Here is a 22,089-nt window from a genome sequence, read left to right on the forward strand (position 1 = left end):
GTTCCAAATTATTATGCAAATTGGATTTAAGTGTCATAAAGATTTAATTGTTTTGTTTTTCAAATAAACTTGTGGATGGTATTGTGTCTCAGGGCTCAATAGATAACTGAAATCAATCTTAAACACATGTGATAATTAGTTTTCCAGGTGATTCTAGTTAAAGGAAAACTACTTAAAAATGATGTTCCACATTATTAAGCAGGCCAAAGGTTTCAAGCAATATGAGAAATAAAAAGGATCTCTCTGCTGCTGAAAAGCGTTAAATAGTGCAATGCCTTGGACAAGGTATGAAAAAATTAGATACTTCACAAAAATTTTGAGATCATCATACTGTGAAGAGATTTGTGACTGAAACAGAGCACAGACAGAGTTCATGCAGATATTGGCATAATGAGGAAGGTTTCTGCCAGACAAATTCATGGGATTAAGAGAGCAGCTGCCAAAATACCATTACAAAGCAGCAAACAGTTATTTGAAGCTGCTGGTGCCTCTGGAATCCCTCGAACCTCAAGGTGTAGGATCCTTCAAAGGCTTGCTGGGGTTCATAAACCTACTATTCGGCCACCCTAAACAGTGTTCATGAGCAGAAACGGTTGCAGTGGGCCCAGACATACATGAAGACTAATTTTCAAACCAGTCTTGTTTACTGATGAGTGTCGAGCAACCCAGGATGGTCCAGATGGATGGATTGGTGAATGGTTGGTGGATGGCCACCATGTCCCAACAAGGCTGCGACGTCAGTAAGGAGGTGGAGGAGTCATGTTTTGGGCCGGAATCATGGGGAAACAGCTGGTGGGGCCCTTTAAGGTTCCTGAAGGTGTGAAAATGACCTCTGCAATGTAAATAGCATTTCTGACTGACAACTTTCTTCCATGGTATAAAAAGCAGAAATGTGCCTTCAGGAGGAAAATCATCTTCATGCATGACAATGCACCATCTCATGCTGCTCTGAGTCATTGGCTGCTATGGGCATAAAAGGAGATAAACTCATGGTGTGGCCACCATCTTCTCATGACCTCAACCCTATAGAGAACCTTTGGAGAGTATCATCAAGCAAAAGATCTATGAGGGTGGGAGGCAGTTCACATCCAAACAGCAGCTCTGGGAGGCTATTCTGACTTCATGCAAAGAAATACAAGCAGAAACTCTCCAAAAACTCAACAATGCAAGAATTGTGAAGGTGATATCAAAGAAGGGTTCCTATGTTAACATGTAACTTGGCCTGTTAGGAAGTTTTGGAGTTGAATAGCTGTTTTGTTCAGTGAATGTGACCTCATAATACTGCAAATTCCACAAATGAGCATTTTTAGTTCTTTAAAACAGATCAAATGTTTAGGAATTCTACTGTGCCTAATAATTTGGAACAGTGCATTCTGAGCTTTTATTCATTTTGGAGATTATACTGTTATCATTGGGAGGTTTCTTCAATAAAATTCGATGTATAATCTAACGGGTGATGACTTATTAGACTGACTGTCATTTGCACCGACCATTTAGGAAAATCCCAGAAAAATGTCATCTGCATAATAATTTGGAACACAGTGTAAGTCCCCCAAGTGACAGTCTGACTGATGGAGCTACCCTCAGCGACGCTTTGCACACAGGGTTGTGCTGTAGTGCAGGATTAGATATCCGACATCCAGAATGTTAATTGAAGTATAGTTCTTTATTTAACATCCATTAACCACTACAACCTCCTATCAATATAGTTGATTCCTATGACCCATTTCTTCAGATATAACACCCCCAGAGACGGTCTTAGTGACATAGAACTGTCTTTGTTGCCAACAGCAACCAATTGCAGAGCCAAATGCAAAATTAAGGCTGTGATTGGTTACTATGGGCAATAATATATATATTTTCATTTAGACAGTTCCATACGTCTCCCCCATGATGACAGAATGATATTTGAGAACAAATTGAAATAAAATTTCCTGTCTTGACTGCCTGAGACACACGGAGATTGAGAGTGATGTAATGCCACAAGTATCCACTGGATGGGGCACCTCACCACAAGGACACATTACACATCGCCAGCCTTCGGCCAGAGGGGAACATGGAGTTATGTAACATTGCAGATCTGCAAATCACTGATGTGTCAGCTTCTCTTATGTCTGATGGGCGACAGCCTAGAACTTCAGCCAAACGTTTCCTGTTATCAGACTACAACTCCCTCAGTCCTCAGCTGCCTATAAACTGTTTAGCAGACAGGGATATAAAAATATAATCTTTAGTTGGTAGTCAGGGTTATTGGATGTGATCCCATGTACTGAATGATCCAGTGTATGATTCTTTATCTTCAGGATCACAGCATGTCTCAGCGGCTGATGGCAAGTGGACATCACTGTGCGGACTGTACAAAGAACGCAGCCTTCCACAATGTCACTCTCCCCAATCACGCCACAGGTAATATTACAGATCATACTGGGCTATCTGGATAGTATAGTGCTTCTATATAACCCTTGCACTCAGCAGTATCATAAGACTAGTGCTGATCTCGGTCACACAAGTGGATGGGATTTTTCTGTAGGATCTCTTCTGGAAAGCCTTTCTGCAAGATTTTGGGAATTTTTGTCCTTTCATCCAGAAGAGCATTTGTGAGGTCAGACCTTGATGTTGGAGGAGACGGCCGGGATCATTATCTCCATTCTAGTTCATCCCAAAGGTTTTGGATGGTTTTGAGGTCAGGACTTTGTGCAGCCAGTCATGTTCTTCTACACCAAACTCCCCCAACCATGCCTTTATGGAGCTTGTGCACTGGGCACGGTCATGGGGAACATAGAAGAGGGTTCCCACCAAGTTGGAGGCATACAATTATCTAAAATGTCTTGGGTGCAGATGAAGTAATATTTCCCTTCACTAAAACTAAGGGGCCTACACTGACCCCTGAAAGTAAAGCCCATAGCATTACCCCTCCACCAGCAAATTTGCAGCTGGCATTATGCACGCAGGTAACGTTATCGTACACTCACCAAACCTAGACTTGTCCATCAGATGCCAGATAGAGAAGTGTGATCCGTCACTCCTTAGAACATGTTTCCACTGCTACAGAGTCTGGTGGCGGCTGCTTTACACCACTCCATCCGATGCTCAGAATTGTGCTTGGTGATGTAAGGATGCATACGAAGCTCATGGCGGGGGGCACAGTTTTTGATATAAGAGGAGGTCTGGACTCTGTGGTTATGGAGTCTGCAGAGCGTTGGTGACTTATCTGCTCCTCAGCACTCGGTGACTCCGCTCTGTAACTGCATTGTTGAGGTTCCTACCACTTCTCAGTGATATCACTCACAGGTGATGGGGGAATATTTAGGAGGGAAGAAATGTCATGAGCTGACGTGTTACACATAGTACAGGACCAGGCTGGTATCAGGGAGCTCTGTACCACCAGCCATTCTGCCATAAATATTAGTTATGGCAGATGACAAAGTGAGGAGCAGGATGTCATACAGCAGGGGCGATGGTGCACAGCCAAAAGCCTGAAATCAATTATTAAGACATGTGTCCCAATACATTTACTCCACACAGGTGCTAAGGGTCCTACAAAAGTGACCGCCCGACAAAAGACTGCAAACTATCAGCTGAACAAGAATTGTGTTACGGCCAAAGACAGACTGAAAAGAGGTGGCCCCATTTTGCTGGTATGATGTGTCCATCTATCTGTTATGTATATAGCAGTGGCTCCTCTACTCTTCTTTCTAACAACTCCCCTATGTGTGCCCATTATCAGCCTGTTTGGCTTTGTGCATGCAGTATGAATGTCAGCCACTAGGGGGCAGCAGAACAACAGAAAATATTCTCTCTATCACATACAGGTGTATGGTAATCACCAAATGGCAGCAAAAAGCTATTCAGGACCCTGGGACTAGAGCAATGCAAACTGCCTTGGCCGGCACTTGAGTACCAGCATCCTGGGTGCTTCTTGTGATTACTAGGCTATTGCAATGTCATGACAAAAGAAATGCGAGGTGCTTTAGTCTTGAAAGTGATTTTGCTTAACTCTAATAATTAGTCATTATTGTGTGTGATAGGTCTTATTTCCATCATATTTCCTATACATTGAGGTGGAGATCTTCTGTTAAAATATAATTAATAAAGGAGCTGATATCTGGCTCCATCTATAATATATCATCAAATAATTGGTCTAATAAGGGCTTCAGGGTGCGGATACAATCCTAAGGAATGGAAACGGGATGGCCAAGGCTTAGCTGCAATGCATCTAAAAACCTCACCACTGATTGATATAAAATTATTGCTAATGTCCGCTAGGTTACACACAAAACTGCGCAGCCATGGACAATCAATTCTCAGCAATCAATCTGAAAACTGCTGTGACCTGTACGCCGTCTCCGCAGCCTTCGCTCTGTGGGGCCGTACCTTGAGGGTATGTGCACACGCTGCGGAAAGGTGTGCGGATTTACTGCGGAATTACCGCGGTTTTTGTGCGGATTCCACCTGCGGTTGTACACCTGCGGATTCCTATTATGGAGCAGGTGTAAACTGCTGCAGAATCCGCACAAAGAATTGACATGCTGCGGAATAAACAATGCAGCGTTTCCGCACGTTTTTTTCCTCAGCATGGGCACTGCGGATTTTGCTTTCCATAGGTTTATATGGTACTGTAAACTCATGGAAAACTGCCGCAGATCCGCAGCAAAATCCGCAACGTGTGCACATAGCCTGACACTATACCAGTGTGCAGGTTTATTGCGTTTCTCTAAATGTCTATATCAGTATTTCACATCCAATTCCAGACATATACTACACAGTCGTTGTCTAGCTTGAATTCCCAGTGCAAGCGCCTAGAGGAGGAGAATGCATCCATGATGAGACGAATCATAGCGATCGAAGATGAGGCTATGAAGAGCGCCACCCAACACCTTCAGCAGTATAACAGGGCAGGGGTAAGTGTGAGAGCTGCTTTTTTTTTAGCATTATCACTACATCTTGAGCTGTACATTGAGCATTATTTTGCTTTTGCGTGGGGGCTTTACAGCCCCTATATTATTGCAGAAACAAGATAAATATCTTCTGTGTGTGTGTGAGGCAGTGACCGGTGTTACATGTGAGGGTCGCTGTGTGTTCCATCCAGAATGTGCACAGAGGGGTATTGAGGCCATGGGAGTGCAGTGCAGTCACAGGTGTAGCTGTGATTGCAATGCGGAATGAAAGGAAGTGTTAATCTTGGGGAAACTGTTTGTCCAAGGCAGATTTTAGAAAACCTGCTGGGCTTTTATTTTTGAAATGGACTACAGGATGGTAGTGGTGCAGTCCATTTAATTCCCGGCCCGGGTTTTCCATGTGGCTGAAGGCCACAGAGTCAAGTTAAAAGACCTGCAGTAAAGGGTTTGGGTGTGTATGGTTCAGAGTCAGTGTCAGTTTGGTGTTTGCTAGAGTGCAGACCAGAAGGCTCTGCAGAGCTCCACTTGTGAGAGGCAACACAGGCAAGCAGAACCAAACAGCCAAGGGAGCGGAAAGGCCTAGCACCCACAGCATGCACAGCGGTGCAGTTGCCCACAACAGTCTCGGAAGTGGACTGGCATGTTTATTGGCTACATTCTAGAGGATTTGGTTCCCAGCTGCGATCCGGAGGATATCATGTGCTGTGTTTTTGTGAGTTGAACATTAAAGAGACATTTTGCTTTGAACTTTGCTGGGTCACTGCCTCATCACTGCACAGCGCGGATACCGCTGCACTACATATGTAAATAGGACCTAAGTCTAAATATGGTTTCTTTATCTCCCTTTAGAGTAATGTCCACGCAGTACAGATATGGACAGAACATCAAACTCGAGAGTCTCAACGGGATCTGGAGATAACCAGGGAAATGAGCGAGGAGCGTGTGAATGGTGAGGGTCCGCTAAGTCCTGTATTTTCAATATAAATAGCAATAAATGTACAGGAAAAAAATCCTTTATCTGTCAACATTGAGATCTGATAAGTGCTGGATTACTAGAACAGGTAAAAAGGTTTAAAAGTCACTTACCTGCGAGGGCAGAAGATGGTCATGTAACATACCCTGGTTATGGAGGTTTTACCCTATTACGTGCTGATCGCTGCACTTATGTGGTTTTACACAGCGAGAGGACTCCATCTTTTAGCCCATTGTTACCCAATGTTATGTGAATGCCGGATGCTGATAGATTACCATGGCAGCCACGGGCATAACAATGGCCTCCGAGTCTGTAATACTGACAGATAAATGAACTACAATATAAAAGGAATCAAAGGAGGATTAGTGGGACTAATTAAAACTAATGTATGGACAAAAAAATCCGATATTTTCTTTAAAAATATATATATATTTACTTTTTTTTAGTTATGCAAAAGTGGTAAGAGATAACAAAAACTTTACCCCTTCCCGCAGCACAAACAATTAAAAATGGATTAACCCCTCAATAACTTCCATTGAATATGTACAATGGTTGTGCTCACTCAATATACGGACTATAGCTGAGCGTGCTCTGTACAGTACAGGTGCCAGCTGTGTTATACAGCCATACCCAAGAGTAACTTCTTGCTAGCTCCGATCACAATCTTTTTGGTGCTGTTGTTAATTGTGACATCGGCATTTTAGGGGTTAGGAACAAGGGATTGTTTTGGACACCCATCGCTCTCTTTTTCCCCGTGACTCAATCGCATGAGCTGATTGGTAGTCATTGCAGCACAGGGGACTTCTGAAGGCTACCGTGTCTGCCGTGTCTGTATAACTATGATGACAAGCCTGTGGCTGGGCTTCATTGTTAATAACCAATGTCACAATACACTTCAGTATTACAGTGCATTGTATAGGTGATCACACGTTCAAGTCCCAAAGGGTTACAAAATGATGAAAAAAATTGAATATCATAAAAACAAAACATGGAATTTCTTGGATTTTCTTTCAATTCCACCCCAATTTTATATTTTTTCCCCATTTTTCTGTACATCATGTGATAAAGTGAATGGTATCATTCAAATCTAAAAATTCATCCTGCAATAACAAAGTTCTCACATGATTATGTTGACAGAAAAAGATTTTAAAAGTTATGGATCTTAATAAAATGATAATAAAGAAAGCATAAAAAGTGAGGTTAAATATTTTTCGATACAGTATTATGTACTTCAAAGTGGTGCCCAAAAAAGCTGTTTTATTAAGAGGTTAAAACAAAAGTTTGAAAACATCTAAAACGACCATCTGTAAGAAACTCGCGCATCAATACCTGGTACCTGGCACTGCCACCGGCACTCGGGCCGGAGCGTGTGGCTACATGTATTTCTATGCAGCCGCACGCTCTGGTCCCTACTGCCGGCAGCAGTGCCGGGTATTGATGCGAGAGACTTGCGCGAGTTTCTCGCATTGAACTCGCAAGTGTGACCCCGACCTATGACTAAGAAACACATAGCCATGACAGAATTCCTTGATTTGTAAGTGCCCATTAAACGAGCCTCTGTTATCGGAGTGCTGTGACTGTGGCAGGTCGGTGAGATGAGTGTTCGCCACCTACCAGGACTGTTGTTATTACAGCTCAGGACCTCTCAAGGAATCAGCGCTTGGCAGCCATCTGTAAACTGTAAACCTTTCTCAAAAACCTAAACTGAGCTCATTCCCTAAACGGTTGTAAACACAGTAACATGAGCCTTTGCAAAATGGGGGATTTCAGCTCCGCAACACAGTGTTTGTTGAAGGAAGAATTCACTGCACTCAGTAAATGTAGAGTGTTCACTACTAGAGGTATGGTCATATGTAGCTGCTCGTGAGTGGCTGTATCCACAGAGTTGAAGCAGCTGTCAAATATGGGATAGGAGATAACTTGCTGATTGCTGGGGGCCCAATCACTAGGACCTCCAACTAACCCAATATTGGGGCTCTGAAACCACTAGAATATGGCACTGCAACCAGGGCTGTGGTGTCAGTAAGCCAAACCTCCGATCCCACAATTTCCCTGACTCCTGACTTCACAGAACTGGTCACTACTGAGAAGGTACATAAAGTGCAGCACAGATTCATCTCAACTCCGACTCCAGAGCACTGGTCACTACTGGGAATGTACATAAAGTGCAGCACAGATTCATCTCCACAGCACTGGTCACTACTGAGCATGTACATAAAGTGCAGCACAGATTCATCTCCACAGCACTGGTCACTACTGAGCATGTACATAAAGTGCAGCACAGATTCATCTCCACAGCACTGGTCACTACTGAGCATGTACATAAAGTGCAGCACAGATTCATCTCCACAGCACTGGTCAGTACTGAGCATGTACATAAAGTGCAGCACAGATTCATCTCCACAGCACTGGTCACTACTGAGCATGTACATAAAGTGCAGCACAGATTCATCTCCACAGCACTGGTCACTACTGAGCATGTACATAGAGTGCAGCAGAGATTCATCTCCACAGCACTGGTCACTACTGAGCATGTACATAAAGTGCAGCACAGATTCATCTCCAGAGCACTGGTCACTACCGAGCATGTACATAAAGTGCAGCACAGATTCATCTCCACAGCACTGGTCACTACTGAGCATGTACATAAAGTGCAGCACAGATTAATCTCCAGAGCACTGGTCACTACCGAGAATGTACATAAAGTGCAGCAGAGATTCATCTCCACAGCACTGGTCACTACTGAGCATGTACATAAAGTGCAGCACAGATTCATCTCCACAGCACTGGTCACTACTGAGCATGTACATAAAGTGCAGCGCAGATTCATCTCCACAGCACTGGTCACTACTGAGCATGTACATAAAGTGCAGCGCAGATTCATCTCCACAGCACTGGTCACTACTGAGCATGTACATAAAGCGCAGCACAGATTCATCTCCACAGCACTGGTCACTACTGAGCATGTACATAAAGTGCAGCACAGATTCATCTCCACAGCACTGGTCACTACTGAGCATGTACATAAAGTGCAGCACAGATTCATCTTCTCGGCACTGGTCACTACTGAGCATGTACATAAAGTGCAGCACAGATTCATCTCCACAGCACTGGTCACTACTGAGCATGTACATAAAGTGCAGCACAGATTCATCATCTCGGCACTGGTCACTACTGAGCATGTGCATAAAGTGCAGCACAGATTCATCTCCACAGCACTGGTCACTACTGAGCATGTACATAAAGTGCAGCACAGATTCATCTCCACAGCACTGGTCACTACTGAGCATGTACATAAAGTGCAGCACAGATTCAGCTCAACTAAAAGCCCAGATCCTTAGATCAGGAACACAACAGATATTTATAGGACATTTCATCACTTTCCCAAACACTTATGGAAAAACTTGCAACACATCCTGCACTGAACTTCTGTGGCCAATTTATTATATATTTTAGGAGTCGGACCGGTTCCATTTTATACCTACTCCAACTCCACCAAAATGGACACCGACTCCACAGCCCTGAAACTCCATCTTGAACAGAGCATGGGCTCCATCCATTCTCAATGGGACTGTTTGAAATAGTTGAGTGCGGTACTCCAGTCTCTCCGGCAGTCCAACAAATAATCAAAGGGAATCTGTCAGCAGGTTTTTGCTACCTCATTTGAGAGCAGCCTGATGTAGGCAAAGAGAAGATGAATCCAACGATGTATCACTTACACTATTGGGTGCAGCCGTTCTGACACAATCAGAGCTTTTAAATTTAGCATGCAGAAGAGCTGAGAAAGCTGCCCCCGCCCACACCAAGCTCTGTATATACAATGTACATAGACAGTAAGCTGCTTATCACAGGAGGGGGTGTGTTGGAACAGCTAGCTGGTAGTCAGTAATGGTAAGCTCCTGATGCTAAAACAATCATTGTAAGCAAACAAAAGCTCTAAGCTTCATAAGAGAGGCATTGCTGAAATCTGTGTTTTAACCCCTACCTCATGCTGTCTTCAGCTTACATAGCAAAAACCTGCTGACAGATTCCCTTTAATAGAGCAGAGGCTGAGCATACACACCTCTGCTCCATTCAGCTGGGTCCTGCAGTACCACGTTCTTGTAGAGCTCAGATCTCAGAATCTCTAGGGGTCCCGAAGTCGGACACCCAGCGATCAGCAAGTTATTCCCTATCCTGAGGATATGGAATAATTTGGGAATAACCCTTTAATGTCTATTCTTCTACATTTAACTGCACATCCAGATGTTCTTAAAGTGACACTACTTATTTTCTGTCTTCTTTCCATTCGCACTTTACACCAATAGTAATAATGTGATTATTTTTTTGCATTGCCATTACAGGCAGCATTTTTCCTTCCATTCTTTCCAACGCTTTCTTACCACACCATTTATTGCCAAGTCATCAATAGGAAAATGTTGTATTTGTGCATTTCTACTTGTATAGATCCAACATGTTGTATGTAGGACTTTTTTCCTACGTGTCTTTCTATAAACTTACTCATAGGATTAAAAAAAAACAACACATGACATTCACTTTTTTTCTACCAGTAACAAAAGGCTGACAAAAACAGTATAAAAGTAGCCTTAAAGAATGAAATCTGTCAATTACAGTAGTGCGTCGTCAGCTGCAGAACTGTGAAGAGAAGATTCAAGAAGCCCAGAAAGATCTTCAACAACTGCGAGATTACCGAGACCGGGGCCATTCAATGAAAACCCTTGAGGCTGCTGAGCTGGAGAGACAGATACGTCTGTTATGTGATCTGCATCAGGTGAGAAGCATTAGATTTAGGCCGGCGTCACACTTGCGAGTTTTACGGACGTAAGAGCGCAGAAACTACGTCCGTAAAACTCGCAAAAAATACGGCACAATTATTCTCTATGCCCCTGCTCCTATCTGCCGTATTAAACTGATCAGTATTATACGGCTTTCTACGGCCGTAGAAAATCGCAGCATGCTGCGTTTGTCACCGTATTGCGCAAATTAAACGTCAATAAAAGTCTATGGAAGCCCCAAAAATACGGATTACACACGGACCAGCAGTGTGACTTGCGAGGAATACGCAGCGGTGTTAGAGAGAAAAGCCGGCAATTCAGTGCGGTGTACAGTATAATCACACTGACAGCTTACAGTAGAATAGGTAGAATAAATGTGTACACATAGAATAGGTATATACAGTATATATATATATATATATATACATATATGTCATTGAGACACATATACAGTGGGGCAAAAAAGTATTTAGTCAGTCAGCAATAGTGCAAGTTCCACAGATCGAGGGTCTTCAGGTGAATTGAGAGTAGAATAAATTAATAAAACAACCTTTGTGTTTTTTTCATTAAATTAATTTTTAATAATGTGTGTGTGTGTTTTTTTTTTACCCTTTACTAGTATTGGATTAATAATGGATAGGTGTCATAATTGACGCCTCTCCATTATTAATTTGGCTTAATGTCACCTTACAATAGCAAGGTGGCATTAACCCTTCATTACCCCATATCCCACCGCTACACGGGAATGGGAAGAGAGTGGCCAAGTGCCAGAATAGGCGCATCTTCCAGATGTGCCTTTTCTGGGGTGGCTGGGGGCAGATGTTTTTAGCCGGGGGGGGGCAATAACCATGGACCCTCTCCAGGCTATTAATATCTGCCCTCCGTCACTGGCTTTACCACTCTGGCAGAGAAAATTGTGCGGGAGCCCACACCAATTTTTTCCGCCATTTAATCCCTTAATTTACTAGCTAGAACGGCCAAATTTTGCATAGACACACTACTAACAGTAGTGTGGAATATGCAAAAAAAATGGGGATATGAGATGGTTTACTGTATGTAAACCAGGTCTCATATCATGTCGGGTTTTAGGAAGGAGAAAGCAAAAGCCGGTAATTGAATTACCGGCTTTCTGCTATATCGCGCTGGATGAAATATTAATATATATACATATCTATAGACAGTATATATGGGTTTTTGGTTTTTTTTTACACATGGATCCCTTGTATAGCCGTATGTCGGTTTTGCAAGCCTGCGATAAAAATACGCATTACGGCTGCCATACGGATTACATACGGAGGATGCCATGCGCAAAAAACGGTGACACACCCTGCCTACGGAGGAGCTGCGGACCACTATTTTCGGGACTTTTCAGCGTATTACGGCCGTAATATACGGACCGTATTTTCATACGCTGTGTGTGACGCCGGCCTTAATGTTCAGCTATCCAACCTCACCATGTGATTTTTACTGTAGTCAACCCCCCCCCCCTCCCTTACTCTATGTGCATTGGTCTGCTCTGCAGTGATGCATCAGTGGAACAGACCACTGCACATAAAATGGGGGATTCTAACTTCACAAAGAAATACTAAATACTCTGAGATAAATGATTACTTATGGTCACATGCGAACACAGCAGTTAGTCTTTGACACCTCGTTACTATAGGCTAGGATACAAAGAAAATGAAAGCAAACCTTGCCATTGGAGTGCCCACAGCATATGGATAAGGTTTCTTAAAACCCTCATCCATGCCCTCATCATCTCCCGCCTCGACTACTGTAACCTCCTGCTCTGTGGCCTCCCCTCTAACACTCTCGCACCCCTCCAATCTATTCTAAACTTTGCTGCCCGACTAATCAACCTGTCCCCCCGCTATTTCCCAGTTTCTCCCCTCTGTCAATCCCTTCACTGGCTCCCCATTGCCCAGAGACTCCAGTACAAAACCCTAACGATGTCATACAAAGCCATCCACAACCTGTCTCCTCCATACATCTGTGACCTCATCTCCTGGTACTTACCTACACGCAACCTCCGATCCTCACAAGATCTCCTTCTCTACTCCCCTCTTATTTCGTCTTCCCACAATCGCATACAAGATTTCTCCCGCGTATCACCCCTACTCTGGAACGCTCTACCCCAACATATCAGACTCTCACCTACCGTGGAAACCTTCAAAAAGAACCTCTTCCGACAAGCCTACAACCTGCAGTAACCACCGATTCACCAAACCGCTACACGACCAGCTCTACCCTCGCCTACTGTATTCTCACCCATCCCTTGTAGATTGTGAGCCCTCATGGGCAGGGTCCTCTCTCCTCCTGTACCAGTCGTGACTTGTATTGTTTAAGATTATTGTACTTGTTTTTATTATGTATACCCCTCCTTACATGTAAAGCGACATGGAATAAGTGGAGCTATAATAATAAATAATAATAATAATGTCACCCATTATGGATTTTTTGCTCCTTTAAGCCTTTGTCCTTTCTGACTTCTGGCTTTCATGTCCTTCACCAGGATCAGGCGGCTGATGTGTCTGCGCTGGCTCAGACAGAGATTGAAAAGTTGTTGGAAAGCCATCAGAAAGTGAAGGACGGTATTCTGAAGGGTGTAGTAGAGGTGAGTGATAACATTTCTGGGCTTGGATGTTTTTCTTTGTAAACTAAAACTCTTACATCTTGCCACCTTACCCTGCAGACAAGACATATAAAGAATATTGGAGGTTGTTGTCACATTCAGTAAACAACCAGTACCTTATCAGAAATTCCTGCAGCTCCTGTATTGTTGCTGTAGGCCTCTTGGCAGTCTGCCGGACCAATTTCCTTCTTGTGTTTGCATTAGTTTTTGAGGGGTGTCCAGTCTAGGTAATATCACTGTAGTGCCAAACCTAAGCCACTTTTTGATGACCGTCTTCACAGTGCTCCATGGTAAATCTATTGCTTTGGAAAAGTTTTGTACCTTTCTCCTGACTGATAACGTTAATCAATTAGATCCCTTTGCTGTGTTGTAAGCTGTTTATGGACCATGGCTTTGATGTAAAATACAACTAAGAAAATGTTAGAAAATTTTCCCTAGCAAAAGTGATGGACGCTGTGTACTGACTACTATGTAACACAGGTATAAATGTTAATGGCTAATTCTGAACACATCCATATCCCTAATTATAAGCAGGTGTTCACATTTATGCGACATGATTATTTTACTTTTGTTATTTTTAGGTTACCCCTCAAAATGATTTCAGTTTGTTTTTCAATGGATTTGTACAGATGGGTGACATTTTAAGTTGTGAAATGATTCTTCGTGGTATGTGTGACCAGGGGTGTGTAGACATTATATCTACTTTATATACATATATTCCTACATCAATGCAGCTTGACACATCTCTCGATTAAGGGGGATATGGACGGATCCTAGCGTTGTATAGGCAGTGTAATCACTATGACAGTATGTGTCGTGCTTGATTCCTAAACATCGGGGGTTCGGTGATGGATTTCTAGAAAAGCCGAGTAGTGAAAGCACTGGAGTTCCCAACACGACAGGAAAGACTCTGTTGTCGCTGCTGATACCAGGGGATCTCCTCTGTTCCCGGAGCTATGTCTGGCATGCACCATGCTGGGTCCGTGCTGAGTCTGTTCTTTAAGCTGCATTCTTCCCTTGTGTAAATCTTCCAGAAAGACTCCAAAAAAGGAGCCAAATCATTTCTCTCAATTGGTCAGTAAAGTTTACCCCCGCTCACAGATGCGCCATTGCCATTTGCACTGCAATACAAACTGACACCCCATAGGGGCGAGATTGCAGAAGATGACAATAGATACATGGGAGGTGAATACATGAAAACACATACACGTTATTAGAACTATTTCCATACATGATAGCGGTTCACCAGTTATAGGCATTTCATTGTGATCTATTACATGATTATCACTATGATACTACAAATATACCTCTGAATGGAGCTGTGCATACAGAAGTAAATACAGCACCTCTACTCTAGGCCGGAGGGAGGTCATCACTTCTCCTAAATGGCTATCTAGGGCACGTGCTGGAGTGTCTGCTCATGTGCAGCTTCTCGGCTGGTAATGTGACATATAGGTAATCCTGCATGGCCATTATACGGGAAATCCTCTCCGCCAAGCAGTGAAGGTATGGGGGGAAATAATATAGAAAATAAGGTGACCCCAAGCTTTGGATTGCTGGACACTCCACTCACTGATGGGTTCTTATTAAATATTTACCAGTTTGCAGATGGGATTTGACAGTTTGCGTCTCAGTATAATCTTTCTATATTGTTGAGTATAACTTTACAAACACTTTCACTGACTTGTCCTGTTCTGATCTTGGGTTACATCACGTATTATTCTTTAATTGCATCCTGAGCTGCACTCCTAATTCTCCTGAATTCAGGTGTCGCGCTCAGAAACGGGTGAGTCTAGTGGACGACACAACATATAAATACAACGCTGCCGCACCTCTCCTAGCGTTGCTCAGGTACCTGGCCTGAATCTGTACTTCTTCTGTCAGTGAAGATGGCCACGTGACCGCTGCAACCACCAACCGCAACGGTGACCAAGTCACACGTCTACATGGATAGAAAAAGATAAAAAGAAACGGGCAGGGAGCAGGGCAGCACTAGGAGAGGTGCCAGGCGGTATGGGTAAGTGAATATACACATTATATATTGGGGTTTTTTTTTAATAGGGGGTAGACAAACCCTATAAGACTTATCAATTTGTAAAGCGCTGCGGAATATGTTGGCACTGTATAAATAAAATTATTATTATTATAGTAGCTGCTTGTTCAGTGTCTGGTCAGCATATTGTATCTTGATTTCCTAGCAACTTCTGCTTGTTCAGTGTCTGGTCAACATATTGTATCTTGATTTCCTAGCAACTCCTGCTTGTTCAGTATCTGGTCAGCATGTTTTATCTTGATTTCCTAGCAACTCCTGCTTGTTCAGTGTCTGGTCAGCATGTTTTATCTTGATTTCCTAGCAACTCCTGCTTGTTCAGTGTCTGGTTAGCATATTGTATCTTGATTTCCTAGCAACTTCTGCTTGTTCTGTGTCTGGTCAGCATGTTTTATCTTGATTTCCTAGCAACTCCTGCTTGTTCAGTGTCTGGTTAGCATATTGTATCTTGATTTCCTAGCAACTTCTGCTTGTTCTGTGTCTGGTCAGCATGTTTTATCTTGATTTCCTAGCAACTCCTGCTTGTTCAGTGTCTGGTTAGCATATTGTATCTTGATTTCCTAGCAACTCCTGCTTGTTCAGTGTCTGGTCAGCATGTTTTATCTTGATTTCCTAGCAACTCCTGCTTGTTCAGTGTCTGGTTAGCATATTGTATCTTGATTTCCTAGCAACTTCTGCTTGTTCTGTGTCTGGTCAGCATGTTTTATCTTGATTTCCTAGCAACTCCTGCTTGTTCAGTGTCTGGTTAGCATATTGTATCTTGATTTCCTAGCAACTTCTGCTTGTTCTGTGTCTGGTCAGCATGTTTTATCTTGATTTCCTAGTAACTCCTGCTTGTTCAGTGTCTGGTCAGCATATTGCATCTTGATTTCCTAGCAACTCCTGCTTGTTCCTTGTCTGGTCAGTATATTTTATCTTGATCTCATAGCAACTCCCTCTTGTTCAATGTCTGGTCGGTATATTTGTTCCTGATTTGCACACTAGAAAATATTCTGTAACTTTTTTGTTGTTATTCCCAGCAAAATCTGGAGTCTCTACCTCTGTCAGTGAAGAGGATGTGTCTTCAAAACCAGGAGATGAGGAGTGAAATTAAAGCGTATCATCAGGTGACTGTCTCGCTCATGGTAATTGGTGCCATCTGATCTCTGTGTTACAGTTCAATGGGTCATTCTACATAAGACAAGTAATGTTGGACAACACTGATCATGGTGCAAACATTTAAGACGAACAGTGAAAGAAATGTCTGGAGTCCTCCCGTCCAGCTTTACATGCTAATAATGATATGCAATATCCATTTAGTCTTAGTTTTGAACCCATAGATAATAAATAAAAGGGGTTTTTTTCTTTTGCAGAGGAGATATTCTTTTTTTATCTTCAGCTTTACCTCTATTAATCTCTTCCCTCAGATGATACCAGGACTTCAGGATGACATTAAGCAGCTGTTGGAAACTGGAGAATCTCTTCGTAAGTCATGGAACGAGGAGACGGACAGACTGTGCAGAGATCTCCTGCTTAATAGACCTAAGTGAGTGCACTGTATGCATAAGATCAATGCACACATACATTTTTTTGGTACAGTATTTTTCATCCATTTTTTGTGCAAAAATAATAAAAAGATGACTTGTACCCTCTAAAAAATGCATGAAAACTGTATGTTTAAAGGGACTCTGTCACCTGAATTTGGAGGGAACAATTTTCAGCCATAGAGGCGGGGTTTTCAGGTGTTTGATTCACCCTTTCCTTACCCGCTGGCTGTAATATTGGATTGAAGTTCATCCTCTGTCCTCCGTAGTACATGCCTGCACAAGGCAATCTTGCCTTGTGCAGGCGTGTACTATGGAGGACAGAGAATGAACTTCAATCCAATATTGCAGCCAGCATGCAGCCAGCGGGTAAGGAAAGGGTGAATCAAACACCCGAAAACCCCGCCCCTATGGCTGAAGATTGTTCCCTCCAAATTCAGGTGACAGTGTCCCTTTAAATTCTGCCAATCTCAGAGGTGAAACGGAGGAAGTGTATATAACGTAAGATTATGACCATGCAGAAGGTCTCCTCCTCTTCTCCATTAATTTATGAAAATGGCACATGTATCTCCAGCAAACAGGTCGTCCACATCATTTTTTTTCACCTCATAAGCAGAGATTGAGTAAATCTGGTCTTTGAACATTGACATGGATGAGAGTCATTCTGATTGGCTGCGAAGGAGATCTAAGAAATGGGAGAGGGAGAAAGTCTTTATTAGGCCAGTCTCACACGTCCAGATAATTCCGGTACCGGAAAAATCGGTACCGGAATTATCCGTGTCCGTGAGCTCACGTAGGCCATCCGTGTGGCACCCGTGTGCCGACTGGGTACCACACGGTGCGTGCAGGTGACAGCGCTAGAGATAAGCGCTGTCCCCTGCATCTGGTGCTGAAGCCGCCATTCATATCTTCTCTCAAGCAGCGTTCGCTGGAGAGAAGATATGAAAAATCCTTTTTTTTTTTTTTTCGTGTTTAAAATAAAGATCCCTGTCCCCTCCCACCCCCTGACTGTAATCGGCGGCACCACGTGACCGCTCATACAGGAGAAGCTGGCGCTGAGAGGAAGCTGCGAGGGAGCCGGGTGAGTATTTTATTAACAGCGGGCGGGCGCACAGGGGGTGGGAGGGGGGAGGGGACAGGGATCTTTATTTTAAACACGAAAAAAAAAGGATTTTTCATATCTTCTCCCCAGCAAACTGCTGGAGAGAAGATATAAATGGCGGCTTCAGCACCACGCTGGGGGGACAGCGCTTACTGTAGCGCTGTCTCCTGCACGGCACGCGGACTGCACACGGACAGCGTCCGTGTGCGGTACGTGTTTTACACGGACCCATTGACTTTAATGGGTCCGTGTAATCCGTGCGCTCCCACGAACACTGACATGTCTCCGTGTTTTGCACACGGACACACGGTCCGTGAAAACACGCTGACATGTGTAGAGACACATTGATTTCAATGTGTCTACATGAGTCAGTGTCTCCGGTACGGGAGGAAACTGTCACCTCACATACCGGAGCCACTGACGTGTGAAACCGGCCTTACAAATGTTTGACCCCTGTCCTTTACCTCAGTAGCTGTTCTGCAGGATCTGACACAAATCCTTCAGAGATCTGCTCCTGGATCCCACCTTCTTCTGACCGCCCCTGTCTTGTCTCAGTGTGAACCATAGGGGCAGCAAGGTGAAGGGTGTGCTGCACATGGCAGACAAAAGAGACGGGGAAAGCATTTATAGTTATTATGGAGGGCAGCTCGCTCAGGATGTACAAAGGGAGAAAGTGGCCGATTCATTCATCAGTTTTCTCCATAATTCTGGTATAAAATTGTTTTGAAAAGTTGCAAAATGTATTACTCAACTCAAATTTAATGAATTTTGTTGTTTTTACCCATTTTTTTTTTAAGCTTGCAGAGCTTATCCTGGAGGCGGCAGTGCTGAGAAATTCATCATAATTTACACTATGTGCACACGTTAAGTATTTGGTGCAGAAATCTCTGCACCATCTCTGCATTAATTAGCAAAAAAATCACTGCATATATAGGTGCGTTATGCGTTTTTTAAATACGTTTTTGATGCAGATTTTTCCCCATTTATTAGTATGAAAAAATGCTGAAAGAATTAACACCAAATCTGCAAAAATAAAGCAACGTGTGCATGAGACTTCAGGATTCTCACTTACTTTGCCGGGACCAGGAAACCCTTCAGGTCTGGTGACAAAGTCCCCAAAGGAAAATGCTGAAAATTGCGCCAAATTTATAAAAAGATGAACGTTTTAATGAATTTCTCCAGTCTACACTTCATCAAGGCTGGCGGACAAAATACCCCTATTGATGATTTGGGGCAATAATTGATCATGGGCAGTAGGAAATGTAATCACTGAAAGTATAAAGTTATAGAAGGCAGAAGCATCCTTGAGAAAAAGGGGGCAATTTTTCCAGGGCTGGCGCATCATATACAACTTACTATGAGGCATTTAATTTAGTACATTTTCGTGCAGTGATAGATGCTTTTGATAAGACCCACATGATTTTAAGAAAAGTGAACATCTTTGTGGAATGCCATTTGTAAGTAATTTTGTAACTGTTTGAGACCAAAAGTGGCGTAGAAAAAAGGATGCTTTGCATGGTGACTTCATTGTGTCGTTCTAATGCTAGATCCATTCATAAAGCGAATATTGATTAAGATCCTCTCACTTTCCTGTAGGTGTCCGGCTGATGAAGATGTGGTCCTGGATATTCCCCTGAACCAGCCCATGTATATCTAGTGCCTGGTACAGGACACAGTCTGTCAAATTAAATCCCTTACATCCGTCTCTCACAGTTACTTCTTAGGCTAAATTCACACAGGCATAGAAAAAAAATCGTCTGATTTTCAGCCAGAAAAAAACATAACATTTTTCATCTTTATTGTCATCCATATGATATCCATTTCTATAAATCAGTGGTTATTAAAATGTACAAGACCAAAGACAGTTTCCTATGTTACAGAATTGCAATGTATGTCAATCCTAATAGGATTTTTTTTTTTGCTTTTTGTGCACCCATAGACTTGAATGGGTAAATCTCATCCAAACTGCAGAGCAGACTAGTGCCTGCTGCGATTATTTCAAGCGGACATTCAGTCTGTGAAAAAAAAAATGGCCATCTTATCAGCCCTACTGAATAACATTAGTCTGAGCGCCATCAGTTTGTTTTACTGACATCGCGGTCATGTGGATGTAGCCTTTAACTGAGCAAACCTTCCTCAGTAGAAAAGGACCTTGTCTCTGTAGTCAGGATATGATGCCAAATGGCCCGGTGTGGTGTATGTAAGGGTAGCAGCATCCCATAAAGCCGGTTTCACACGTTAGTGGCTCCGGTACGTGAGGTGTCAGTTTCCTCACGTACCGGAGACACTGACTCACGTAGACACATTGATATCAATGTGTCTCTGCACATGTCAGCGTGTTTTCACGGACCGTGTGTCCGTGTGCAAAATACGGAGACATGTCAGTGTTCGTGGGAGCGCACGGATTACACGGACCCATTAAAGTCAATGGGTCCGTGTAAAAAACACGTACCGCACACGGACGCTGTCCGTGTGCAGTCCGTGTGCCGTGCAGGAGACAGCGCTACAGTAAGCGCTGTCCCCCCAGCCTATTGCTGAAGCCGCCATATCTTCTCTGCAGCAGCGTTTGCTGGAGAGAAGATATGAAAAATCCTTTTTTTTTTTTTTTTTTCGTGTTTAAAATAAAGATCCCTGTCCCCACCCCCCTCCCACCCCCTGTGCGCCCGCCCGCTGTTAATAAAATACTCACCCGGCTCCCTCGCAACTTCCTCTCAGCGCCAGCTTCTCCTGTATGAGCGGTCACGTGGTGCCGCTGATTACAGTCATGAATATGCGGCTCCACCTCCCATAGGGGTGAGCCACATATTCATGACTAATGGGCGGCACCACGTGACCGCTCATACAGGAGAAGGTGCGGCGCGGAGAGGACGCTTTGAGGGAGCCGGGTGAGTATTTTAGTAACAGTGGGCGGGTGCACAGGGGGTGGGAGGGGGGTGGGGACAGGGATCTTTATTTTAAACACGAAAAAAAAAAAAAAAAAAAGGATTTTTCATATCTTCTCTCCAGCAAACGCTGCTGCAGAGAAGATATGAATGGCGGCTTCAGCACCGGATGCAGGGGACAGCGCTTATCTCTAGCGTTGTCTCCTGCACGCTCCGTGTGGTACCCAGTCGGCACACGGGTGGCACACGGCTGCCGCACGTGTGCCACACGGATGGCCTGCGTGAGCTCACGGACACGGATAATTCCGGTACCGGAATTATCTGGACGTGTGAGACTGGCCTAAGGTGGTATATTAACCCCTTAGCATGTCATTACGATTATAGCGATACTCTATTTATATTTGTTTTGTTGATGTTTTACTGATTTTGCAAAAAAAAAATATTCTTTGAAAAAAATGATTATTTAGAGACTTATTTTTTTCGTTTTTCTGAATATAGAGCTTGATTTTTGTGGAATGAACTGACTGTAGATTTGATCAATACCACTTTGGGATGCATATGATTTTTTTTTATCACTTTTTATTTCTTTTTGTGAGGCAAGATGAATAGAAGCAACAATTCTTGGAGATAGTTTCTTTTTTTGTTTTGGCATTGAACGTGCATAATACTTAATATGATATTCTTATAGTGCAGGTCGTTACAAACGCGGCGATACCAGGTATGTGTTGCTTTTGCCGGGGTTTAATTACCATATATTATAATGAAACATTTTTTTTACTGTAAACTGGATTTTTTTGGGGAGGGGGTGGGGTAATCTTTTTTTTTTTTTACACTTACATTTTTTTTATATCTTTTTCATTTTTTTTACAGTATTTATTGGATATATATATAAGGAGTCTTGGAACTGCAATCTTTTGATCACATTGATAATACTCTGTAATACTAATGCACTATAGTGCGTTATCTCCAATGTCTCTTTGACTGACACTTACTAGAAAACGGCAGCACTACCTGTGAGTGTCTCTGCTTTTCTCTCACTTTGCATCCCCTCTTTCCATAGAGTTTAATAGGCAGCTGTAACCTGACCACTCACTGTGCTGTCAGTCTGTCTTGACTTGAGTAGCACAGATTTTAGCAGTTATTCACAATGGATGGTGAGTATAAGGCCAGCGTCACACTAGGCGCAAGTAAATACGGTCCGTTTTTTATGGCCGTAATACGCAGTAATTGTCCCAAAACACTGTTCCGTATTCA

At 43.1% G+C, this 22,089-nt stretch overlaps 1 protein-coding gene across 2 annotated transcripts; it reads left to right on the plus strand.

Annotated features, from left to right (window-relative positions):
- The first annotated feature begins 2,221 nt into the window (after nucleotides 1–2,221).
- Nucleotides 2,222–20,388, plus strand: C2H20orf96 (chromosome 2 C20orf96 homolog). Of its 2 annotated transcripts, XM_069750997.1 has the most exons (9): nucleotides 2,222–2,406; nucleotides 3,526–3,638; nucleotides 4,752–4,901; nucleotides 5,748–5,847; nucleotides 10,485–10,642; nucleotides 13,159–13,260; nucleotides 16,348–16,434; nucleotides 16,735–16,853; nucleotides 19,550–20,387. In XM_069750997.1, exons 1-9 carry the CDS (start codon nucleotides 2,274–2,276, stop codon nucleotides 19,608–19,610), a joined length of 1,023 nt encoding a protein of 340 aa, XP_069607098.1. In that variant the 5' UTR covers nucleotides 2,222–2,273; the 3' UTR covers nucleotides 19,611–20,387. The 2 variants fall into 2 exon arrangements, with proteins under 2 accessions (XP_069607098.1, XP_069607099.1); XM_069750998.1 differs by lacking the exon at nucleotides 3,526–3,638 and having other exon boundaries at nucleotides 4,732–4,901; nucleotides 19,550–20,388.
- Nucleotides 20,389–22,089: the final 1,701 nt, after the last annotated feature.

The sequence above is a fragment of the Ranitomeya imitator genome, chromosome 2, assembly GCF_032444005.1.
Source record: "Ranitomeya imitator isolate aRanImi1 chromosome 2, aRanImi1.pri, whole genome shotgun sequence".
Lineage (NCBI taxonomy): Eukaryota > Metazoa > Chordata > Amphibia > Anura > Dendrobatidae > Ranitomeya > Ranitomeya imitator.